At 36.1% G+C, this 25,571-nt stretch overlaps 1 protein-coding gene across 1 annotated transcript in view; it reads right to left on the bottom strand.

Moving 5' to 3' along the window:
• Window positions 1-25,571, bottom strand: part of LOC132238850 (potassium voltage-gated channel subfamily H member 7) — a 146,774-nt gene that overhangs the window by 16,929 nt on the left and 104,274 nt on the right. The window contains exons 7-10 of the mRNA XM_059704878.1: window positions 14,881-15,133; window positions 11,437-11,642; window positions 8,450-8,549; window positions 1,682-1,945 (exon numbers count right to left, since the gene is read on the bottom strand). Of these exons, the coding sequence (XP_059560861.1) occupies window positions 1,682-1,945; window positions 8,450-8,549; window positions 11,437-11,642; window positions 14,881-15,133 (823 nt within the window). The remainder of the gene's footprint in view (window positions 1-1,681; window positions 1,946-8,449; window positions 8,550-11,436; window positions 11,643-14,880; window positions 15,134-25,571) is intronic.

Genomic DNA, 25,571 nt, shown 5'->3' with positions numbered 1-25,571 from the left:
GCAGTTTCAAAGTAGTTATTTACTATTTGAATAAAGATTGCATTATAAATTTTTTAAAATTAAAAATTTACAGATATTAAAATTATTTGTTGGAATACTATTTTATTGTGCATGTAGAATAATTAAAAATAATTGGAAGAAGTGGCAAAGAAAAACATAAGATGAAGGGCATGAAAATTCAGTCAGCAGAGGTATTATAAAGTTGAATAAAATCCCCAAAATATATCTTCAATAACTTGTCACTTGAGGCTCAAAATCCAGTGGTAAAACTCAAAACATAGTTTAAAAAAAAGTCAGGCCCACATTAGGCTGACTTTTGGAGATAGTAGAGATGGTTCATCAAGCTCTTCAGAACTTTTGACTTCCACAATACAACCTTTTCCTCTTTTTAGCACTTCCCAAAATTCATTTTCATAAATAACTAAAATGGGGCATTTGGTAATGACATCTAATATTCCATTCTTCCACTGTGATAAATGAGGTACTATTTTCACCCACTTCATCAAGATTTTAGATTGTCCAGAGAGCATATTCTTAGCTTACTTCAATGTGGGGTCATGGCAAAAATTGATTTGATAAGATAGGGAAAGTAGCTGTGGAAAAATGAAAAGCCTAAACATTCAGAATTCAGTAAGACTTTTGTTGTTAAATATAGTCACTGCAAATAATGGTGACATGGATAAATAATATTTACTTTGTCCCATAATTTTGCTATCCTGCCAGTCTGAGAACATCTCATTTTTACTTTATTTCTGTTATATTCTTTTGACTTTTTTCTATGCCTTTGATTTATATGCAGGGATATATTCAATGATTAAAGGGTTAGAAAAATAAAACCTGTGAGAAAATACTAAACCTAACTGGGGACTGTATTTCAGAATAGATAATTTATGCTTGTTATCTTGTTAACAATGACAATTGATTCGTTATTTAGAAAATATTATTCCTACCTTAAAGATGTGCAAACTCAGTCTTAGTGGGGTCTGTCAGTCACTTTTCCTAAGTTTTAATGGGAGCAAGTGACAGAGTTATAAATGGAACCCACGTAATCTGAACCACACCTATTCTCTCACCCACTTAATAGATAAATCTAACAAGATCTGTAGATATAGCTCTAGTTATTCTAAGCTAATTGTTCTTCCAAGTGATAGTTCTCAAGTTTTTCTGAATTTCCCATCCTTTAGCATAAAATTTACATTCATTATTACCCTTCTCATGCATATTTTCTGCAGCAAAACCCATATATTTGGGTGTGTCTTTTGGTGAAGATGTTAAATAAATGTATTCAAATGAGTTGGATTAATAGCATACTTTATTTAGAGGTATTTCCACTAATTTTCTCATAGTTCCCAGTAAAAAGAATCTTTGGGCACTTGTGGTAGTGTTATTGCATTGGCCTTTCATGCTATAAGCCATCAGGGTTCTCCATGTCATTACATTAAGTGTGATTGGTGACAAAAAAACACAACAAACAAAAAAACCTCTCCTGCTTGGGAATGATTACCACTATTCCAGAATGGTACAAACGATTTGTAGGTGATCTGAGATTTGAACTCTTTTCAAATATTTTATGAAATCGCAAAAGATTAGAGTAACACGTGTTAGTGCAGTTATTTGTGAAAAGTCACCATTTTATGATGAGCACCAGAGAGACAACCTGATTCCTGAGAAACTCGATTACCTTTGCAAGAGTGACTTCTTTTATCTATGTGAATTCTTCCTGATGTGGGCACTACTTCTTTAAAATTGAGTCCAGTTGCTTTCCCTACGCCTGGTGGGGAATCTACTATTCCTGAGAAGAGAGGCTTTTGTTCATCGTCAATGGAGGAGATGAAAGATGAAGATCTGCTTTTTTTCTCTTCCGTGTGTTTTTTGGAACTCTGATAATTTCTTATGGTGTCTCCAGAATCTTCAGCATCATTTGTACTGTTTCCTTTCCCAAAATCTATCAAGGAAAGTTATTTTATAGAAGATAATTAAATATGACACTCTATGAATATTACACTACTTATACACCAATGACCTTTTCAATAGTGATGTTCTTTGGATAACTTAATTTCTATAAAATCACCAGAAAAGTTCTTTCTCTCTTTTTTTTAATGTTAAAAGTGTAGCTAATTACATAGACTTTTTCTTAATTTGGGGAATATTAGATTATTCTATTGAAATACATGATTCATTTTAAAATTAAAAGATTATCTGGAAAGTAATAATATTTTATTTCAGGGAAAAATAACACTGTAAGATAACTTTCAGGCTTATGCTTGCTCAACAGTTACTTGTATTCTTGAAATCTGGTGCATTATCTCTTAAGGAAATAAAAAAGGAGGAGTAATGTGTCCCAATTCTAAAATATCAGCACTAGGCAGCTTGTTGTTTGTTTTTAAATTTCACGCCCTGGCATCTGTAGAGACCTTCATACATTGCAAAGGTGTAAACTGGAAGCTCCTTGTGCTAAAGGCTGGCAGCTGAATTTCCACTGCAGACATCAATGTAATGGCCTCGGAATTCTGGAGTTTGTATGTGTAGCATGTTGCAAAGAACATAAAGCTAAATACAGTAATTAAGGTGGGTTTACCAATTACATTATAGCCACTAGTGCCAATTAACTGTTTTATGCAGAAATATCAGGATAATTTCAGCCCTTAAGTTTGCGTTAGAATGTACGTCAGCAAGAACACTCAAAGAGAAAAATACCAGAGGTTGTTTCCATTAGTTTCCTGGGGAGACAGTATAATTCTCCATCTGGTTACTGCTAATAACTAACCAACATACTATATCACTTTCTAGAGAAATGGTTGAGACAGTGTCTCCATCTACGCTCTGACTGGTTGTGCTTGCTTTGATTGTTTTGGAAGGCAAAAAACAACAACAAAAAAACAAAAAACAACAACAACTGATTTAGGCCACTCCAGAGACACTTCCAATTGTTTTTTAAAATTCCCATATGAAGTAGAAATTAGAGATTTTTTCTTTATTTAAAAAATCATAATTTAAAATATGAGAAGCCAGAAAGCAACCCAGTATAAAATGGTTAGAGTTAAAAAGTCAGCCTCATGTAAACTTGTTATTAAGGAGTCAGTGTTCTGTCAATTAAAGTTAATATAACAAAAGGGGATAGCTCAATTTATTGTCCTTAAGAATTCACACTTGCTCAGTGACTTCATTTTTGCTGAGAAGACCACAGACCTTTCCGAGCTCAAGCACTGTAGACATCATTGATCACTCAGTGTCACTTATGTTTCTCTACTCAACCACTAATCTAATTGTTGTAAGTACTTCGATCGGCTCTTCCTGCACAAACCCTCTTTCCTCCAGAGTCACTGACACAGCTTCTTCCAGCTTCTGAACTTCATTCTTGTCATTTCTTCCTGTTTACTTTGATTGTTAACTTCTCCCCTCCTGAAAATTTGATCAACATTCCCCACTTTATGAATATATAATTTTGTTCCTCAAGAAATAATAGTTTCCAATTTTAGATTGATAGTTGTTTTTTTAAAAAGTAAAAGCTTCACTTTTCTAAATTATCCTCATATCTGCCAAGTGAATTGCAGCAGTTTGCTGCTGCTAAGTAAACCTTTGTGCAGTTTGACCACCAGCGGCATTTGAATGAGCTTTTCTTTTAAACACCTTCAGGGTATCTTTTCTGGCAGAATCAAATGCAGACTGATTTAACCATTCATTCATTTGGCTCTGAGTATGAAAATGCTAACATTAATATTTGTGTTGAATGTAGCTTAAAAATATTGAATCACTTTGTGTCTTTGGCTTGAGAGGTCTTGGAAGGCCTCTGTAGGTTTTTAAATCCTCACACATCACCAGTAAAATGTCCTTGTTGGACTTGCTACATGAACCTCAGTCTTTGTTTACAAATTTATGGCCTAATTTTGTATGCTTAGGGACAAATTCATCAGTTAACATATATTGGTAAATTAAATTGTAGTTTGCTGACTTCCACTCAGGTTAAGTATTCACAAAATGTGGTGAGTGAAGGATTATTATTTAGTTCTAAAGTGAAATGGAGATTACTTTATGTTCTTGGTATCTAAATCCTTTAGCAAAAATTCCATGTAAAAGCAGGATCATGAAAGAAGAAATCGTTTGATATCTTTGAATTGTTACACTACTTAAGGAGAATTCCTCCATCTTTATTTCCATGTTCCTTGCCACCTGACAGTCAGCCAGCTGCCTCCCAGAATGCAGGCCATCTGAATGGTTTCTTTGATGCAGCTTGTCTGCAACAACAATTTTCTATTCCCTACTAAATAAATCACAGCTTCATCTTCTATCATCTACAATGAAAGCGGAAATGACAATCTATTTGTGGGTTAAAAATAGAAACTGCTCAGGCTGAGGCTGGAGGTTGGCTGATGGAATACATGAAATTGGGCTGAAATGCATTCTAATGAGCTTCCAGGTACCTCTAGATTTTGATGGCCTGTTTCATTTATGTCTTTTTTTTAGTTAAAGTAATTATTTGATGGCTATTAAATAGTTTTAGGTATCACTTTTTTCTTAATGCTATTTTTATTCTACTTAGAAATATTGTTCTGAGAGCATTGACCTCAAAGTGTTTAACATTTTCCTCTTTGCTAGCAGTGAGGTTGTCTAATCACTTGTTACCATCATTTTGCAAAAAAAAAAAAAAAAAAAAAAATTTTGCCTGTTTAGTTAAGCCTGAAAGTTGCTTTCTGATTTAGATGACTGAAAACTATTTTTAAAATCTTTTGTTTCTGCAGGCTGACAATTCATCTTTCTTTTCCTCATAGGACACAATTCTAAAGCATTTTGTGATTGGTCCTGCGGTGTCTCTCTGTGTTCAGAATGACTTGAACAGCACAGAAAAGGAGTGTCCAGATAGAGTCTTTCTCTCAGATTAATTACCATTTTATTTGTCAGAACTAACAGGTAGATCAACTTCTGGACAAAGGGAGACATTTAATGCACTCTCTCAAAATCTGAATGTTAGATTTCTTACTGGTAGCAATTTTTCAAAAAGCTGAGCATTTCCAGGAAGATGCATTTTAAAAATTGATTTCATTGGAAAATTGACCTCTAAAATATATTATTTCCTTAGATTTCAAGTATCTTAGTTTCTCTCTTGTTTCAAAGAATGAAGACTAGTATCATTTTTCTGTACAAATAAAAGATGAAAAATTTAAAACTATCTTAAAAACAGAAATAAAGATACACTTATAAACTAGTATTGCTGAAATGGATGAGAGATAGTCACTATTTGTTATTAGACAAGATATTCCAGAGAGGCCAAAGTATAATACCAATATATTTAAACAATTTAATAAAATTATAATTATACTTATGCCTGTTCTCCAAAAATAAGTTTAACAATGTATATATTTATTCCTTACTTCAATAACTTTCATAGAAGTTATTTTATTTTGGAGAAACACTTTCGAAGCTTACTGACTTTTGGATGACCCTGTGAAATCATTAATCACTAAGCTACTATTACAAAGAGAGAAAGTTTATTGCTAAATAATTGAAGTGCCAGGTGTGATGAGCTCAAGATATTTCCACTCTCATATTTTAGGACATTACATGTCTTCAGATGAAATATATAGAAGTACCTGCCAATTTCAATAAAAATTATATGGGTAAGAAAATGAGAAAACTGCAGCCTTTCTTCCCTATTCTTATGATGTGTAAATAATATCTCTTAAAATGGGTTCCTGTTTTCAAGGCGATGTGTGGTACCATCTAAGTCCAGTGGAAAGAGGATGATGAACATTTTGTTTTACTTTAATTTCCACTCCTTTGGTTGGCATGGACACATCATTAACAGTATTTTGATTATTTTTCCTTGTTTCTTGGATCTGTTACATTGCTGTTCTCATTGCCTTATTCCCTGACAAATGGTTATTGATTCCCTAAATCAATCGTTAGCAACAACTTTGATACTAAATTTTCTGTTCCTAGAAAGAGTTGAGCAGACTATTTCAAATGTTTGGTCACAAAAATGCTATTGGTAAAAATGTGTGTGTGTGTGTGTGTGTGTGTGTGTGTGTGTGTGTTTGTAGCTCATGTGCCATTATACAGGGTGGAGCATACATTCTGTTGTATTAACATATTATCTATGTTATAAAATATGAAAAATATAAAAATTTAAAAGCAATATTCCCAATAACCCAGTGGGTCATAATGGCACACTCTGAGGTACGCACTATCCGATCTAACTTTGTAGACTTCTTAGAGAATATTTTCAACATGTTCTTACTGGCTATACCTCGTTTACTTCTATTCTACCCAATCATATTATCAATGCTTGTGTCCACTCAATAGGTCATTGAAGATTTATTTTTATTCTTCATTATCTGTAACAATAGCTTTTTTATTTCTATCTCAAGAACTATAGGACCTCCTGGTACAATGACCCTAGTCAAATTAGGAAGGTCCTGGGCACCTCCATGCCAGAATTTTAGGAAGGAAAGAGAGAACTACTAGATGATACCTTCAAAAAAAACAAGGTGTCCGCCCTGGCCAGGTGGCTCAGTTGGTTGGAGTGTCCTCCTGTACACCAACATTTTGCACATTCAATTGCTGGTCAGGGCACGAATGGGTGGCAACTGATTGATGTTTCTCACAGCAATGTTTCTCTCTATCTCATTCTCTCTGTCTCCCTCTCCCTTCTTCTCTGAAATCAATAAAAATATATTTTAAAAAAACATATTTTCAGATGAAGATTAAAAGAAATACAAGGGGTCCTCCTCAAATTGAGAACTAAACCAATGGCTCTTTCCTGTCAGGAAATGGTTTTATTTTTCCAGAAGAAATGCTAAGCTCCCAAGGACAAACCACTGTCATCAACAAATTCATTTTAAGAGAGAAGTGATTCAATATGTTAAGCTTCTATTTGTTCAAGGTTCTCTTTATACCTATTCTTTTAAAATATACCCTTTTAAATGTAAGCTCCTTGGCATCATGTGGTAGGCAAGATTGAAGGGGGTGGGGAGAGATGAGGATTGAAGCCCAAAGAGTTTCAGTGCCTAGTCGAGTAGGTATATAGTGAGGTAATGCTGTGCAGTTGATTGAATGGTGGTGCCACTGAAAGACATAGCAACTGATGGAGAGACAGGTTTCCAGGGGGACGATGTGAGTTGAGTTTAGGAAATCTTGAGTTTGAGCTGCCTTTGAGATCTCAAGTTGATGGGTTAATAAGCAGTTGGGTATACTAGTATGAGATTGAAGCTTAGATGGTCTGGGATTAAATATGCACACTTCCTATGTGAGACTATCATAAAACTGTAAGCATAAACATAGGATAAGAAGAGAAGAGGGCCTAGGATAGCCGTGGGCAAACTACGGCCCGCGGGCCGGATCCAGCCCGTTTGAAATGAATAAAACTAAAAAAAAAAAAAAGACCGTACCCTTTTATGTAATGATGTTTACTTTGAATTTATATTAGTTCACACAAACACTCCATCCATGCTTTTGTTCCGGCCCTCTGGTCCAGTTTAAGAACCCATTGTGGCCCTCGAGTCAAAAAGTTTGCCCACCCCTGGCCTAGGACCATGCCTTGAGAAACTCTAGTAACTAATGGCCAAGTTTAAAAGATAATAATTTTGTGACTATTTTCAAAGAATTACTGAGAGTAGGAGGAAAACAGGAAGAGTGCAGAGTCACAGATGCCAAGAGAGAAATACACAAGAAGAAGAAGAGAATTGGTTTATAGTGATTCTGCTGAGAGGCCAAATGAGGTGAAGACTGGAATGTGTGATGGATCAGCATGAGGTAAGAGTGAAGGCTTCTTCAGGAAAGCCTTCTCCCATCTGCCCAGGCACAATTAGAAGTATCCTCATTTGGCTTCCCACGGAGGTTTGCTTACTCTGGTTACAGCACCTAGTATTTATATTTGGAATAATAGAGGGTTTATCATCTCTCTTCTTCGGGAGGACAAGGGTTGTTTTACACCATTTGTTTCTCAGAGATGGAGTAGCTCTTTAAAAATATGAAATGTTAAATGTATGTTTGTTGTATTTATGAGTGAAACATAAAGAGTAGTTAAAAGGACAGAAAATTCTAGAGAGGACAAAGAATGGCAAGTACCTCAGAGAATACCATCTTCATGCATGTCCTGCATGTGTGAGGACTAAGCACTGAGCCTGTGAGAAGACTCTTCTCTCCAGAACACTCTGCTCAGAATTCTGAGGCATAGTTATTCAGCTGTTATTAATTGGCCTCCTTTAAAAAAATCTATGCTATTTCTCTATTTGTGATGTCCTTGTAGCTATCAGAAGGCTCTGTTGAATGACATTGCTGACAGCTGTCAATAAGGAACCATATCATTAGCTACTGAATAAGAGCAAAGGATTTGCCTTCCTAAAACCTGAGTAAAGTTTCCCCTTGACATCAGAAGTATAATGAGCAATTAAGTAAAAAGAGCTAATAACCACATGCTCTACAGTTCAACTTTATAAATAGAATGAATTACCTGTCTCTCCTTCACTATCAAATGATAATTTCCTTCTTCGTAGTTTACAGTTGTCTCCTTCTGAGTCATTCATGGACTGTGATCGTAGTAAGAGATCAGCCTTTGTTAATAGCACATGAAGATAAAATGGAAGATTATTTAATTTAAATAATGTATTATCAGTAAACTCTTTACTATTTCATAATTTCATATGATTTCAACCACTGTGAGACTTAATTATTAGACTGTAGGCAAACAGCCATGATGCTTTGCTTAATGATTATCTCTAAATTATAAAGTAGACTGATAGAATAATTCTAATCATTTCCCATTTTCCATAATATGCGAAATTATAGTTTTAGAAGTTATTTATCAGAAATGTTTGGGGATGATGTTGACGACATTTAGAGACTATGTTCTTTCATGTGGAATGCATTTTATGTAACTTTGTAAAGTTAAAATAAAACAATAATAATTTTTAAAATCCTTGCAGAATGTGTATTATTTCAGAGAAAAAAGAGAGTGAACTAATTATAATTAGCTGTGATGTTTAAATTGCATGGTAATGATTAGAAGGTGGTATAGTTACACAATGGAATACTACTCAGCCATAAAAGCAGAAAATCTTACCCTTTTTGATAGCATGGATGGACCTGATCAGCATTATGCTAAGTAAAATAAGCCAGTCAGAGAAAGACAAGTACTATATGATTTCACTTATATGTGAAATCTAGTACCCTAGTGACCTTAAAAATCAAGCTAAAAAGTTTTTGCACAACAAAGAAATGCATCAAGAAAGTGAAAAAAACAAAACAAAACACCAACCCACTGAATAGGAGAACATATTCTCCAATGATACATTCTACAAGGGGTTAATAGCCAAAATTTATGAAGAACTCATACAAATCAATACCAAGAAAACAAACAACCCAATTATAAAACAGTCAGAGGACCTGAAAAGACAATTCTCCAAAGGGGACATACTGATAACTAATATATATATGCTCAATGTCACTAATTGTCAGAGAAATGCAAATTAAAACTATGAGATATCACCTCATATTTTTCAGAATAGCTATTATCAATAAATCAATAGACAACAAATGTTGACAAGGATTGAAGAAAATTGAACCCTTATGCACTATTGGTAGGATTGCAAATTGGTGTAGCAACTATAGAAAGAGTATGGAGGTTCCTCAAAAGACTAAAAATAAAAGTGCCTTATGACCCAGAAATTATACTTCTGGGTTATATGTTTGAGGAAATCCAAAACACTAATTGGAAAACATACGCACCCCTACTTTCATTGCAGTATGATTCACAGTAGTCAAGATATGGAAGCAACCCAAGTGCCCATAAATGGACAAATGGATAAAGAAGTGGTGGGTCCGGATGGTGTGGCTCAATGGTTGAGCATCTACCCATGCACTAGAAGGACACTAGTTCAATTCCCAGTCAGGGCACATGCCCAGGCTTCAGGCTCAATCCCCAGCAAGGGGCATGCAGGAGGCAGCAGATCAATGTTGATGTTTCTCTCTCATTGATGTTTCTATCTCTCCCTCTTTCTCTCTAAAATCAATAAAAACATATTTTTTTTAAAAAAAGTGGTGGTACATATATACAATGGAATGTTACTTGGCCATAAAAAAGAATCTTACTATTTGGGGCAATATGGATGAACTTAGATGGTATTATGCTAAATAAAATAAGCCAGTCAGAGAAAGACAAATACCATATAATTTCACTTATATGTAGAATCTAAAGAACTAAATAAACAAACAGAATAGAAACAGACTCAGATATAGAGAAACCGAGGGGTGCTAGATGAGAGGAGGGCTGGGTATTCCAGTGAAAAAGGTGAAGGGAGCTAGAAGTACAAAACAGTGAAAAAGGAAAAGGGATGTAATGTAGAGCATGAGAAATAGTAATATTGTGATAACTATGCATGTGCCAGGTGGGTACTAGAATTATCAGGAGGACACTTTGTAAATTGAATAATTGTCTAAACATTATGCTGTACACCTGAAACTAATAATAAGATAATATTGAATGTCAACTGTAAATAAAACAAATTTAAGTCTCTCACAGTACATGGGAATGACTGTAACTCCAGGAAGAATTAAATCTGCCATCTTTTACCTAGCTATTTACTTGAGGATCTTTATTTGCAGAGAGTATATAGTTAGCATTAAGATACATTGGAAAGTTTCTAAAGCCCAAAATTTTATTTCTGACCAAAAAAATATTTAGAATTGGAGTTTGGATTACAGGATTTTTTTGGAGTGGGGGAGGATGGAGGAATAATCTAATAATAAATGTGGGCTGCTACATAAGTTATATATTCTTGAAACAGTGGTAGATCATAAGGATGTATGTTCATAATGGAGGAGAGTGAGAGATATAAGGGCTATACTCTCAAAACTCATTTAAAAAGATTTTATGTAAAATCACAAAATATTTTTATTAGACTATATGCTATCCATTCTGAAGTACTAATTTTGATGCAGGAATAAACCTGATTAATTTTTACATATGTCATTTGGAAATTGTGTTAAATATGGATATAAAGTGGAATAAGTTTACTTTTTTATTATTAAAAAGACATTAGTAACCAATGTCTGGTATAAAAAATAGCTGAGAGAATATTTAACCTCTGTATAAGATAAATTTGGTTAGGGAAATTTCAATACTCTAGAATCACCCATTTCTTACAAATAGTTGTCCAATATAAGCCAAGGTTATTTTATATCAAGTATGCTACCTAAGAGTTCCTAAGAGGTAAGACTTAATTGACCTACTTAGAGTTATTTAATATATTTGAAAGTAATTAGACTAAATTCATTCCCTATAATTTAGAAATTCAATATTAAATAGGCTTTTTCTTCCAAATATTCAGAATTGGTAGTTTTGTTACAATATTTTGCTTGACCTTTCAGAGGTATTTGAGCAATCCAACAATAAAAGAAAATGTCAAAAGTATAAGAAATAAGCAAACAGTCCACATATACCTTTGCACTCTCATGTCTTAGGTTGAAAGTCAACTCTAGGTTTGTGAGAAAGTGATCAGAAAACTCAGGATACATATCCAGAACCTCTAACAAGTCTTCTCTCTGGATCTTATGCAAATCACAGTATGTTAGAGCTCTTACATCTGCGTTAGACTTTCCAGGTTTGGCATAAAGATGAACCATTTCTCCAAATATATCGTTTTTCCCTTTAAAAAAGAGAAAAAGAAAATGAATTAAAGAAATCTGAATTGAATGTTATTTTTTTTTTTTTTTTTTTTTTTTTTTTGCTACAAGTAGAAGGGAACCACTGACTAATCTCTGAACTAAAAAGCCTATATAATAAAGAGGTAATATGCAAATTGACCATCACTCCAATACACAGGATGACTTTCCCCTGTGGTCAAAGATGGTCATCACAAGATGGCCAGCAGGGGAGGGCAGTTGGGAGGGACCAGGCCTGCAAGGGAAGGCAATTGGGGGCAATCAGGCCTTCAGGGGAGGGCATTTAGGGGAGATCAGGCCAGTAGGGGAGGGAAGTTGGGGGCAACCAGGCTGGCAAGGGCAGTTAGGGGAGACTGGGCCAGCAGGGGAGGGCAGTTGCGGGGGGGCGATCAGGCCTGTAGGGGAGGGCAGTTGAGGGCAACCAGGCCTATAGGGGAGGGCAGTTGGGGAGGACAAGGCCTGCAGGGGAGGACAGTTAGGGGTGATCAGGCCTGCAGGGGAGGGCAGTTGGGGGGCGATCAGGCCTGCAGGGGAGGGTAGTTGGGGGGGGACAAGGCCTGCAGAGGAGGGTAGTTGGGGGGGACCAGGCCTGCAGGGGAGCAGTTAGGCATCGATCAGGCTGGCAGGGGAGTGGTTAGGGGGTGATCAGGCTGGCAGGCAGAAGCAGTGAGGGGCAATCAGGCAGGCAGTCAAGTGGTTGGGAGCCAGCAGTCCTGGATTGTGATAGGGATGTACGAATGCCATTTTAGGCCTGATCCAGTCTAAACTGGCAGTTGGACATCCCTCGAGGGCTCCCAGATTGGAGAGGGTGCAGGCTGGGCTGAGGGACATCCACCCCCCAGTGCACAAATTTCATGCACTGGGCCTCTAGTTTCAAATATAAAACCCATGCCCAACAGGCTCTTGAGTAGTCACCTCATAGTAACTACTTTGCTGAGTAGAATTTGCCTTTTAGTGCACTGGTCCTAGTATAAACCCAACTACTTTCTTGTTTTGATTCTTTGGCTAAACAACTAGAAAGCAGCAAATATGGCTTTACTCTGCTATCCCCCACATTGCTAAATAAAGGGCCTTGTCATATAGGTGTGGTCTAATTTTGTCAATGCAGAAATATGAGAAAGGCTATGTGAGTCAGACTCATGAACTTTCTATCTCAGGGTGGTCTCTGCAGGAGATGCTAAGCATGGGGTTATGGTGGAACACTTTCCCACTTAGAGAACTAGGGGTACAATTTGAACATACCCTGTTTCCTTTAGTAACCAATTTTGGATTTGCCTTTAATGAATTTATCCCATTGTTTAATAATCTAGTTATATTTTCTCAACATACACATTCATACTTTCTTATCACATGGCCTTTATTATAAAAGTGCATCCTTGCACTCTTTCCAAACCTGGGGTTAATTTAGTGTCTGGCTTCCGATGGGCCCTCCCCATCCCCTCTGCCTGGCTGAACAGTGAGGATGATAATGACAGCAGCAACAAATGCTCATTAAAGGCTAAGTAGGTGCCAGGCACTGTGTCAATGCTTAGGTGCATTATTTAATTTAATACCCTAAATAACCTCATAAAGAAATTGCTAATTCTTATCCAAATTTTATGAATATGTAAAGAGGATTAAAGAGTTCAACTGATTAGGTCAAGGTGACCTACTTAGATGGGTAACAGGAGGGAGAGAGTAACTATGAATAAATCCCATGCATTCTGACTCCAGTCAAAATCTTTACGCACCACTTGTGTTTAAATTCCCTCCAATATTTTCCCTGAATGTCTTGGCGGCTCAGATTTTTCTGTCTGAATGTCAAGACACTTAAAAAAAATTGTGCCTGTGGAATATGTACTAAATAACTCTTGATAGATTATTGATTACATGTAGATTATTGATTACACAACTTTTAAAGATCATTAATAAGTGTAAAATAGTACTTGCTTGCAAATATCCTGGTTTCTTTTCATATTTAGAAAAAACCTCCCTGGATCTGTTAACTTTATTTTTCTTAAATATAATTGTATTGTATTCAGAGAGGAAGGGAGAGGGAAAGATAGAAACATCAATGATGAGAGAGAATCATTGATCAGCTGCCTTCTGCACACCCCACACCGGGGAATTAAGCGCACAACCCTGGCATGTGCCCTGATTGGGAATCAAACTGTGACCTCCTGTTTCATAGGTTGATGCTCAACCACTGAGTCATGGCAGCTGGGCTGTTAACTTCATTTTTGTTAGACAAGTTCATATATACCCGACCATGGAAACCATCAAAGACTTTGAAACAATAAAGTTCTAAATATTAAAAATATGCTGTAGTGTTCTTACCTTAAATGTGAATTGAGTGGGAAGAAATCAGATCCCATATCTTTATAATAAAAATTGATATTAGAGCAAATACATTAACTTTAAATAATGCTTAACTTTTAAAAAATAGAATTAATAATCACAACTTGTGAAGACTTCAAGTGAATTTGGAGAGAGAAAAGGAGAATATCTTAATATTCTTTACAGTTTGGGTACTTAAGTATAGGTATTATCAATGAAAATCCCAGAACTAAATTCAGCCTGGGCTTTGTATTTTAATTAGCTTATATGACTGTGAATGAGCAAAAAGTAAGCCAGTCAGCATATATACCTTAGCTATGTTCACCCTGACTTAATGTATTTTTAAGAGACCAATTGGACAGATGACTCTCTTTTGCACTCAAACCAGTTTATTGCTAATTATAATATCCTCACTGCAAGTTCATAGCTCTTATCTCCTAGGTAACGACTCAAGTAATTCCGTTTGATGACACACAGCAGGTTAAAGTGCATGGCAAATAGGTGAAATACATCAAAACCTAAACCCAGTCCAACAGGGCATTGGCACATTCTAGCTACTATGCTTACAATATGTACATTTTATTTAAGGGGTAAAAGGATCAAGCATGAATCCAAAATCCTCTAAGATGAAAAGGAGAATACTGACTATTTTCATATAATGGCCATCAAATGCCTACACAGCTACCAAGGACAGAAGAATATCATAGAACCATTTACATATCAGAGGAAAAGTGAGAGTCAAGAGAGGTTAATTTGATTTGAATTGAAATGAAGCTTTAAAATTACCCATCAGTCTTAAGTTGTACCCATGAATAAATAAAATCGGTCATTTTTTATGTGGTTTTAAACTCTGCATCGCACCAGGTTGTAACTGACTTTGTCCCCATCCAGTTCTAAAACACTCACCCAGAATAGCTACTACAATGTCATCTTTGAGGATTTCAATGGAGCCTCTGGATAAGAAATAAAGTGCAGTGAGGACATCCCCACAGTGAACCAGAGTGTCTCCGGGAGGTGCATGGGTGGTCTTAAACTTCATTGCCAAAGCTCTAAGGCAACCTTTACTTGCCCCCCGAAAGGCTTTGCAGTTTTGTAGCAAAGTCTGGTTGAGATGTAGACATATGTCAGCTTGTAAACATTCTGGGAAACCCTTGAGGACCTGAAGAGAAAAAGCAAAGAGTTTCATACCGCAGCACACAGGGCACCTCCACCTGAAATAAAATATATTTCTTGCTCACAGAACCGCAGGCGTGATAATTGTTACACAGGAGTTCTCACAATCCTTCTACCTTGCCTACCTTAATGAATACTTGGTTTGCTAAACATGTTAAAATTTTAACTAAAATACTTGTTCTCTAAATTAACTGTAGGCATTCAGACTCAACACAAACGTTATCGCGTTAAAATGTAATGCCTACAACGTTTCACACTGCTTCTCACTCCCTGCCTTATGTTCTTTAACATCATGCCGTGCACAGATATAATACAATGTGACAATCAATAGGACATAATTAATGAAAGGCAGTACAATTAGAAAGACAACTTTGTGCAGAAATCTCAAGTCAATTTGGATTGCTATCTCTGGCATCTGTGTCTTAGTTATAATTTATAAAAACACGATCCTGAAATAGCCATTGTAGTTGCAAAGGTCATATACCAGAGTGCTATTAGTTAACAGTACTAGGATTATTTTTGTTTCATATGCACATTAGTACTAAATATTGTGGTAAGCACTGAAAATAGAGAATGAGAACAGGAATCATACTTTAAATGTCTAGTTTAGTTTTTAGAATTGGAAATTGTGCCAGAATTTACAATGCATACATAAAGTTTCTAACAGTGCTACTATTTTGACAGCCTATTCAGTGACTAATTTAAAACTGGTAGAAAACATTAAATAATAGCTTGTGACAAGTGCTACTTAATTTAAACTGAATAAAATTTTATGCTATTTTATAGAATTCTCAGCATTCAGTGGGAAAAGGCACTCAACGTTTGCTTCTCTGCATGTATTTAGCTATTTAGGGTGTCATACGTAGATTTTAATTATCATGTTGGCTTTCAGTAAAAATAAATCCATTTATATATGTTTTGGGGGTAAGAGGGAGAAGGCATCATATAGTGCCCAATAATGCAACTTTAGGATTTCCTACCTTTTTGGGTTAACCTATTGCTGTTCAATGTAGTTAAAAGTAATCATGAATTATTTGTATAGATAATTCAAATGTATGTGACCCATAAAGGGACTTCAAATTAGATTGTATTTGAGTTAACTTGCAATTATGATTACTTTAAATATTAAAGCAGCCACAGGACCCTGGTTCCGTAGAGCCCTGTGGGATGCAGTTGGTCAGACTGACTATGATTATGGTGCAAAAGGATCAAAGAGAGAATCAATGAGAGATCTGAAACACAACCACTATCTTCAATCTTGTCTCCTTCACTGTAGAGTCACCCAAAGAAATGGGTCAAGGGTTTTTTGGAAGAAAACCCAGGGAATATGAGTTCTGGTGATGAATTTGCCATAGGTTGATGCTTGTGCAAGTCACTCCATCCATCTGTGTTTCTTTGCCAGACAATAAGAGCCTTTACAATATTGAACATTGTCCTGCGTGCCAATCGTCAGACACTGCTCACTCAGCTCTGCACAGCTGTAGGAAGTCAGACTTTTGTGCTGAAGTTTCTGTGTTGTCTGGCTCAGACCCAAAAGAATGGAGCCTTCCTCATCTGAAACCTCTTCCCTTAACAGTAGCTTTCAAACTTCGTCTACATGCCTAGACTCCTGACAGGTTTCCTGCTTGGATTTCAATGTGTAATTTGCCTAGTCTTTGCCCATTCCTGCCTTTAGGGCTGGATGCTCTTTTCCCCACCGTTTGTTGGGATCCAACAATCCAGCTCCTCTCAACCTTCTAGGTTGCTGATCCCCTCTACCTATTGAAACTATTACTAGTACATTGGATTCCTTGGCGAGTGATGCTAGACTGGAATCAAGCTAGGTGTGAGCACTGTTTTCTGAAACAGGGCCACTTTATTTGGGAGTGTTATAGTAGGAAAACAAAACCAGTTCACTGGCCTCTGCATATGATGTACTTTTCCTCCCTGAAGTTGTGATCTCAGCATAACTCTTAGATATCCCCGTACAGATAAAATGTAAAGAGCAGTACACCAAGTAACAAATTAGATATGCCTATTTTTCTCTAAATATTTGGCTGTAATAAAGTACAAAAAGGCATGTTATATTTCATGTAAATAGGGGAGATATTGCTACCATTATAGTAGTTGAAATGAGAATGCTGAACTTGTAGTTGCTATTTCTGGCATTTTCCTGAAATTTCTCAGTTATACTTTCTGAATATAGCTTGGATATAGAAGGAAAAATTATGCACGTGTATACACAGACGCTTTGAGTTGGAAGGTGCAGATGAGATGGAGGTAGGGGAGATTCATTTCTCTGAGTGTGTTTTATGAGCTATAGAATCAGATAGGCATGAAGTCCCAATTTCATCACTTACTATTTGTGACTTTGGTTTTTTCTACTGTAAAATTAATAATATCTACTTGACAGGGTTATGCTCACAATTAAATGCAACAATGTGTGTAAATTTTATGTATTGTAAATGTTCCATAGATATTTCACTTCTGACCCTTTACTTATTCCTTCCTCCCTTCTTTTCTTCCTTTTTTTGGTCATAAATATTTATTGTTGCTGAAGAACTTGTATGTTCTCTTTAGCTCAAAATTGAGAGATATGACCCCATTTTATTATTTTCTTTGGTCTCTGTGAGTAAGAAATTCCCTACTAAATTTTGTGCTCCATTTCCTCAACAGAACTTAAGAATTCTTTACCTCCTCATTTCTCTAACTTTTGTTTCCTGTTTCTGACTTGTGTTAAATATTTTGGCTTACTTGCACTTTGGTTTTCACTGCAAGTTGTCTTACTTTCTGTTTGGAAGCAGGCAGTTACTAAACTCAATTTACAAATGTGACCTTGGAATTCCAATATTCTGATAATCATTCACAAATACTTAAAGGGAACTTGGGAAAGTTTTTCAACATCATTCTCTTCTCAGTATACTTTTTAAATGTTGCCATCTCCTAACAGTCATTTTATTAGAAGTGATACCGGTTGGAAAGAATAACCTCAAGTTGGAGGTACCACAGTATTCCCGGAGAAGCCTTTATTTGCACGGGAAGATGATTCACAGATCTTGGCATGAAAGACTTGTCTAGGTTAAGTTATGTTCCTGTGATATTAGCCCTTAACTGATTTTTAAGTCAGTTACATAGATCACTCAAATAACACCCACTAGAAGTTAGTTTTCTGTAATTAAAGATCTTCCTAGCCCAGAACATTGGATGTCCTAAATAAGCCAGCAGCTTTGGAATCTGGGTTATGCCTAACTATAGGCAGTTTTTAGTCATTTTATTTTATTGATTTTTAGAGAGAGAGGAAGGGAGAGGGAGAGAGAGAGAGAAACAGATGTGAGCGAAACATCAATTGGCTGCCTGCTGCATACAACCCAGGCATGTGCTCTGACCGAATCAAAGTGGCGATCTTTCGGTGCACAGGATGATGCCCAACCAACTGAGCCACACAGGTCAGGGCTAAGTAAAGGTTCTTTAAAAATGAGAGTTAGAGGAGAGGAGCTGTAGTGGAATAGAGGTAGAAGAACACTGAAAAAGATTTGGTAGAATAGGCAAGTTTTAAGTAGATATTTATCTAAGGCACCCATTCCTTCGGTCCCAACTGTGTGGTCTTTATTCCTTCCTACTCATGGTACTTTTTTTTTTTTTCTTGGTGAGGTTTAGTTCCTCTGCTAATTTACCTGACTTGGAACTTCCTCAAATAGCACTCAAATATTGGAATTTTACCAAGCCAAGCAGATCTGGCTGCAAAAAACAGCTATGGCAAGTACAAACCAGGACACAAGCTGGTTTAGTGACTGTTACAATCATTGCCACTATTGTGTATACAACCTTCTTGTCTGTCATGTTATGAAACTCTGAGGGTACAAAGCACCTTTTGTTGTGCATCTAGAGCCATTGTTTTATTGACTGAGTCTGAGTTCAAAGACCCTGGGCATTACCCAGAATCATTTTCATGGCCTACACTTAGAAATGTAGTCCTCATTCTTTTAGCAAATATTTATGATCTACTATATACCAGGCACTATGCTAGGCATGGCAGACAGTAATAAATAAAACGTGCTCTGAAAATATACATACTCTCAAGCCTTTCTCTAAATGCCCAGATTAAAAAAAAAATTAATAGGTTTAACCAGAAGTTCCTACACTCATCTTTTCATGCCAAATTCAGATATTTGTAATGCATGTTTATAATCCTAATGGTTATTTAAATGAACCCTTGAGGTAACAGTTACATTTCCTCATATTGACTGTTATGTGGGCAGATTTTTAAAATTCCCTGAAGTTTCAGAAATTTTTTTCAAGGTTGGTAAAAATCCCACATCTTTATTATGCTGTAAGTCACTTGAATATTTTATAAATATGAGATTAATTTCTCTTTACTTAAATTTATGTAGATAAAACTCTTTGGAATGCTCAAATTATGTAAGATGAATGAGACATTTTTTTTTTCTTTTATGTGAGTATGAAATGCTTTCTGTGATTGTTAAATCAACTCCATAGATTAGGACCCAAACTTTAAGAACATTCCAACAAGAATTACCCAACAATTATAAAGCAAGATAACATTATTATATCAAAGTAAAACTCTTTGCAGAAATTACACAGAAAACCAAAATGGAAGTAATTAGCTATTCCATAGCAAGCAATAGCAAACTTTGATCAAACATTAATTCAGAAGTATTTAACTTATGTTAATCTTCCCTCAAATGTACATATGCTGACATGCATCTAACGGGATAAGCATACAATATTGTTAATATTTGTAATTATGTAGTATGTGAATTAAAATTTTCTCTAAAACTTAGCATGAAAATAAAATTTAGTAGTGAATGAATGCTGAAGTTAATGTAAGCCTTCATCTTCTAATTTGATATATGTGTGCTCATCAAAATGACATTAGTCTTACTAACTTTTTAATAAGTAAATCCTTAAATTTAAATATATCCAGGGTGAGGCAAAAGTAGGTTTACAATTGTGTGTATGCAAAACAGAGTTTGTGTTCAGATATTATTATTTATTAATTATTATATTAGTTTCTATGTGAATACCAGTAAACCTCTGTTCATCAACCCTGTATGTTGACAATAAATTTTATTATTCCTGCCTCAAATTTAAAGTATTTTTTAATATATATTTTATTGAGTTTTTACAGAGAGGAAGGGAGAGGGATACAGTGTTAGAAACATCGATGAGAGAGAAACATCGATCAGCTGCCTCCTGCACACCCCCTACTCCGGATGTGCCCACAACCAAGGTACATGCCCTTGACCGGAATCGAACCTGGGACCCTTCAGTCCGCAGGCCAACGCTCTATCCGCTGAGCCAAACCGGTTAAGGCCTGCCTCAAATTTAAAACATGGGATTCAATACATGCTGTTTCTTCACCAGGGTTGCAAAGTCTCCCTATGGGGCTTATACTTTCTAAGACCTGTTGGAAGAGAGCCTACAATTGAGTTTTTACCAAGACTCTCTCTAGACTCCTTTCATAATGTTTTAAACATTGTATTGATTTCAAAAGAATAAAAGTATATTGTGATAGATACCTAATAGATATCCCTAATCCAGATAGTGCTAGAAAGATAATCTATGTTGTAATGAATGGCTTTTGGTTTGTTTTACATAGTGCAGCTGTACAGGGGAACATCCTAAAGGCAGGCTGAAAAGGCACATTGAGAAAGACAGTCTGAGTGTGGCAAATGGTTTTTCTAAACAGCAAATTAACCACATAAACAACTTTGATAATTGTGATAACTAACATTAGAAAATTTTCTGGAAAAATTCTCTGGGTCATTAAATACACATAAATGTTGACAAATAAGGATTAATCAAAACACAAATTAATACTCCCTATGAAGCATTAAACTTCAAGCATGATTGTCAAATAGATTGTGGAAGTAAAATGTTAACTCTTCAGTCTCTTCATATAAAATATGAAGTCTACAGCCTTAATATTTTATATTTTCTAATTCTTGTGGAATTATTGTCTGCCATGTGGGCATTCAGCATTTAATAATCATAAGTACTTATAAAATAGTAAACCATGCTTTTTGTTGTTTCTAGAAGATAATGCCCTTCCCTTAATGGAATCTATAATTTTGAGGTCATCCCAGGTCATATTAGTTCTATGGTGATGATTTACTATGAAGGAATAGAAAATACACGTCTTTCATATTTCCTTGGCGATTACATGTTTACTATTTCATGTTTAAGCCATGATCATGCTAGGTGGATTCTTTTAGTAGTTTTAAAAATATAAATATATAGAACCCTAGTCTAAGGCTCAAATTTTTTGCATCTACTTTTTTATTTTATCTTCATGGGGCTGATGAAAAGAAAGAAGCATTGTTTTGTATGAGGCCTTCATATCTGGCCAGATTGTTGGCAAAGCAGACTATTGTGGAATCCATGACTAAGGACATTTATAAACCTTGAGTAAATTAGTTTTCTGCATGTAAATTTGCAACGTTTATTATATGGCTACATGAGTTAGGGGGAAAACAGATAAGCAGAAGAAAAACTTGCCATATGTATACATGGAGAATAACATGAATCCTGAACCAGTTTTGGTACAAGTAAAGGTTTCTAAACAATGAAAGAGTCCTCCCTCCTGCATCTTCCCCTTCCCTCTCCCACAGCTCCTGCCCCCATTTAACGGCATGACTGTGAGATGTTTCTTTGTTTTTAAAGGGACTTGTAAGCCTTAACCTGACCCAAATTAAGTGAGGGCCAAGGATGAGTGGGAATGTGAGTGATGGTGTGTAGGCAGAGGGGACTTACTGCTTTTACGTATTCGTCCTGGTTACCCAGACTCTGGAGTCCTTCTGCTAATTCAGGGATGCCTGACTTAAGAAGGTGCATCACAATATCTGAAAAGTGGTCTCAGGCGAACTCTTGAAACCCACTAGGATTTCTAAAGGTAACAGGAGAGATCTGCATCCTGAGAAACAATTTCAGGACTTTCCCCTCAGCCCTCTAATTGCTTGAGAGAGCAAGCCAGGGAAAGCATGAACAGATATACCTATAGTGGGGTCTATTGAGGGCTTTGCAGACGCTTCTTCTAAAATGGATGGATTGTGGATGACCTAAGCTTGCTCGCAAAGTAAGGAACAGGGAACAGGGAGGTGCTATTTGCAAAGAAATGAAAAAAAAAGATTTAAATACCACCTTGTACTTGATACACCATTTTAAACTTGAGTCTACTTTTATGTCTCAGAAACATTGCTCATATATAACATCCTTTGATTCATGTGTCAACTTTATGTAAAGAATAGAGAATGGCAAGTCGCCTATTTTGCATATGTGGAAGCTGAATATAAATGCATGAAAGATTTTTATTTCTGAAAGAACTAAGTCTCTGAACTTAGTCCAGGATTTCTTCCACTATTGTGCCTTAGCTGCCTCTCAGACTGGATTTCTAAAGTTGCTCCCAGTAGAATGAGATGCAAAATATTTCCCATTCATTTTATTTATTGGCTTTATTAATAAGTAACAAAGAATAGAATGTAGCATATATGCCATTTTCATTTTGTACCAGTTAGAGTATTTGTTCCCCCAAAAGATTAGGCCTAGACAATAATGCAATTGTGTTCTAGAGAATGTTATGGCTGTATCAGCAAATTATATAACATTTTGCAAAACAGCAGAAGTTCTCAAAATAGTTTTCTTCCTCCATCTATCAGATCTCCCTTCTGTAAAATGTATTGTTTCTCGTTTCCCAGCACTCTGAGTGTTCCAGACACTGCTATATCCCCTCACATTTCTACTTCTACCAATTGAGTTTTAAAGCAGCTGTGTATGTTTTGAAATCTATTTATGACAGCTGTACTGGTTAGTGGAATTATATAATTCAATTTTATAATGCACAAAGGAATAAAATATGGGTAAAGTAAGATAGCAGATCCCTCCAACCCCTGCCATGTAAATAAAGCTAAATCTTTGGAAACCTTTATAAAGGTCATTCACTTTTAAAAATGCAACCACAGCTTGCTTTTGCATTAAGTGTGGGTGCCTAAACATTTATAAGAATAGAAATGTTATATAGCCCATTAACTCTGATTATAATCCCAAAATAAGAATCCATTATTTTAATGTGACCAGAAAGTTAGAAGTATATGAAACCTAAGAATAGCATTCTATGATAGAGATTAAATAAGAAATAATTTAAAAGCAATGAAAGGAGAACATTTTATGTCAAAACCCATGACCCAGAGAAAACTTGCATCAGAAAAGAAAATGTATAGTTTTAATGTCTTCATTATTACAGAGAAAATCCGAAATAATAAAAGATCTTAATATAGATGTTAAGAATAATAGGACAGTCCAAAGAAATAAAAAAGGAGATTAATGAAGGCAAATACTAAAAATGAAAAGAAGTAAGTAAACTAACCCAAAAGCAAGTTCCTTGAAAAAAACAATAAAACATAGAAATATTTCAAAGGCCTGCTGAAGGAAAGAAGAGAGAACAAAAATATACAAGTTTAGGAATGAGAAAGCAGTACCAAAAAAATTGAGTTTCAAGAGAATTCTATATGCAATTTCATAAGAACTTTGAAAGCCTAGATGAAATGGATGAACTCTTGGCAAAATATAAGTTGTCAATGTTTATTAAGGAAGAAATAGAATATATAATTACCATACTAGAGTTGGAATGGTAATTAATGGTTTAAATTAAAACCACCAAGGTGAAGGGAAACTAAGAAAACAATCCGATTTACAACTGAATAAAAATAACAATAACAACAACACACACACACACACACACACACACACAGAATAAACCTAGGAATAAATTTAACCAAGGAAATAAAAGACCTATACTCAAAAAATTGTAAAACTCTGAAGAAAGAAATTGAAGAAGATACAAACAACTGGAAATGTATACTGTGCCCATGGACAGGAAGAGTTAATATTGTGAAAACATCCAAAGCAATCTATAGATGCAATGCAATTCCTGTCAAAATACCAATGGCATATTTCACAAAACTAAATAAATATTCCAAAAAAATGTATATGGAACCACAAAAGTCCCCGAATAACCACAGCAATCTTGAGAAAGAACAAAGTTGGAGGAAACATGCTATCTATAATAATAAAAGCATAAGATGCTAATTAGAGCAGACATCCTTCTGGATGACCTTCCGGACGAAGCTGTGGCAGTGGGGGCCGAGGCAGAGGCAGCGGCGGCAGGGGCCGAGCCCCTTGCAAGAATTTCGTGCATCGGGCCTCTAGTCTATGTATATAAAAGCCTAAGCTCCTGAACGATCAAACAACCAGAACGACTGGAACAACAGTAACCACCAGTCGCTATGATGTGCACTGACCACCAGGGGGCAGATGCTCAACGCTGGAGATGCCTCCTGGTGGTCAGTGCGCTCCCACAGTGTGAACACTGCTCAGCTGACCAAGCCATCCCGGTGGCCCACCAGCCCAGTGGCAGCCACTCACTCTCTCAGTAGTCCTGCAGGTCCAATCTCTGAAGAATGAGCAAGGCACCGAAGGACCAGCACCACTGGCATGATCCTGACAGCACTGTCGGCCTCCTAAAAGTCAGCCTCGGGCACCAATCCACTACCCTCCCTAGACGCTCCACAAGGAAGAAACAATATAAAAGCAGCTGTCAGGTGGCTCCCAACAACCAGCGTGAATGTCAGCGGGACGTTTTCAGATCCCAGGCCAGCAAGGGTGTCCTACCATCCGCCCACCTACCCAGAGGGCCAATCTTGTCCCCCCGCCGTCCCCTTGGAACCCCACCCATGCCTGAATTCATGCACTGGGACACTAGATTGATGTAAAATCACCAGTACCACATGGGTTTACAGATGTTTTCTAACATTTAAAGAGCATATAATGATAGATCAATATCATTATAAAATAGATGCAACATTTTAAATAATGTACTTATCAATATAAACAAAGCTTCAAAATTATATGAAAAAATAGTATTTATTGTAGAAAAGCAATGATATTTACAAGTATTCGTTTTAATAGTAAAGCTATTTGCTTTAAAATCAGCCAGTGTGGCTTAGTGGTTGATCACTGACCTAAGCACCAAGTGGTCACCCGTTAAATTCCTGGTCGGGGCATATGCCTGGGGTTTCAGGATTGATCCCCAGTAAGGGTGTGCAGGATTTCTACCTCTCTGTCCTTCTCCCATCCTCCCCCTCTCTAAAATAAATAAAAACATGTTTAAAAATCAGCTATTACCATTTAAAACTATTTAGGAGGATCTAGTGAACTAAAAGAGCCACCTGACCAATAGGAGCCAAAGATACAAATGAAATGAAGTCCTTTAGGAATATCTGACATGAAAGTGATAATGACTATATATTTTTTCCATCCACACTCATCACCCTGGGTAGCAATGCAATGTCTAAACCAAGAAAAACAAATAAATATCTGTAATTTTCTTGAGTACTTCTGCCTAAGGCTATATGGTCAACAGAGTTAGA

Source organism: Myotis daubentonii, chromosome 7 (assembly GCF_963259705.1).
Source record: "Myotis daubentonii chromosome 7, mMyoDau2.1, whole genome shotgun sequence".
Classification (NCBI taxonomy): domain Eukaryota; kingdom Metazoa; phylum Chordata; class Mammalia; order Chiroptera; family Vespertilionidae; genus Myotis; species Myotis daubentonii.
This window is presented reverse-complemented; position numbering and strand designations above follow the sequence as displayed.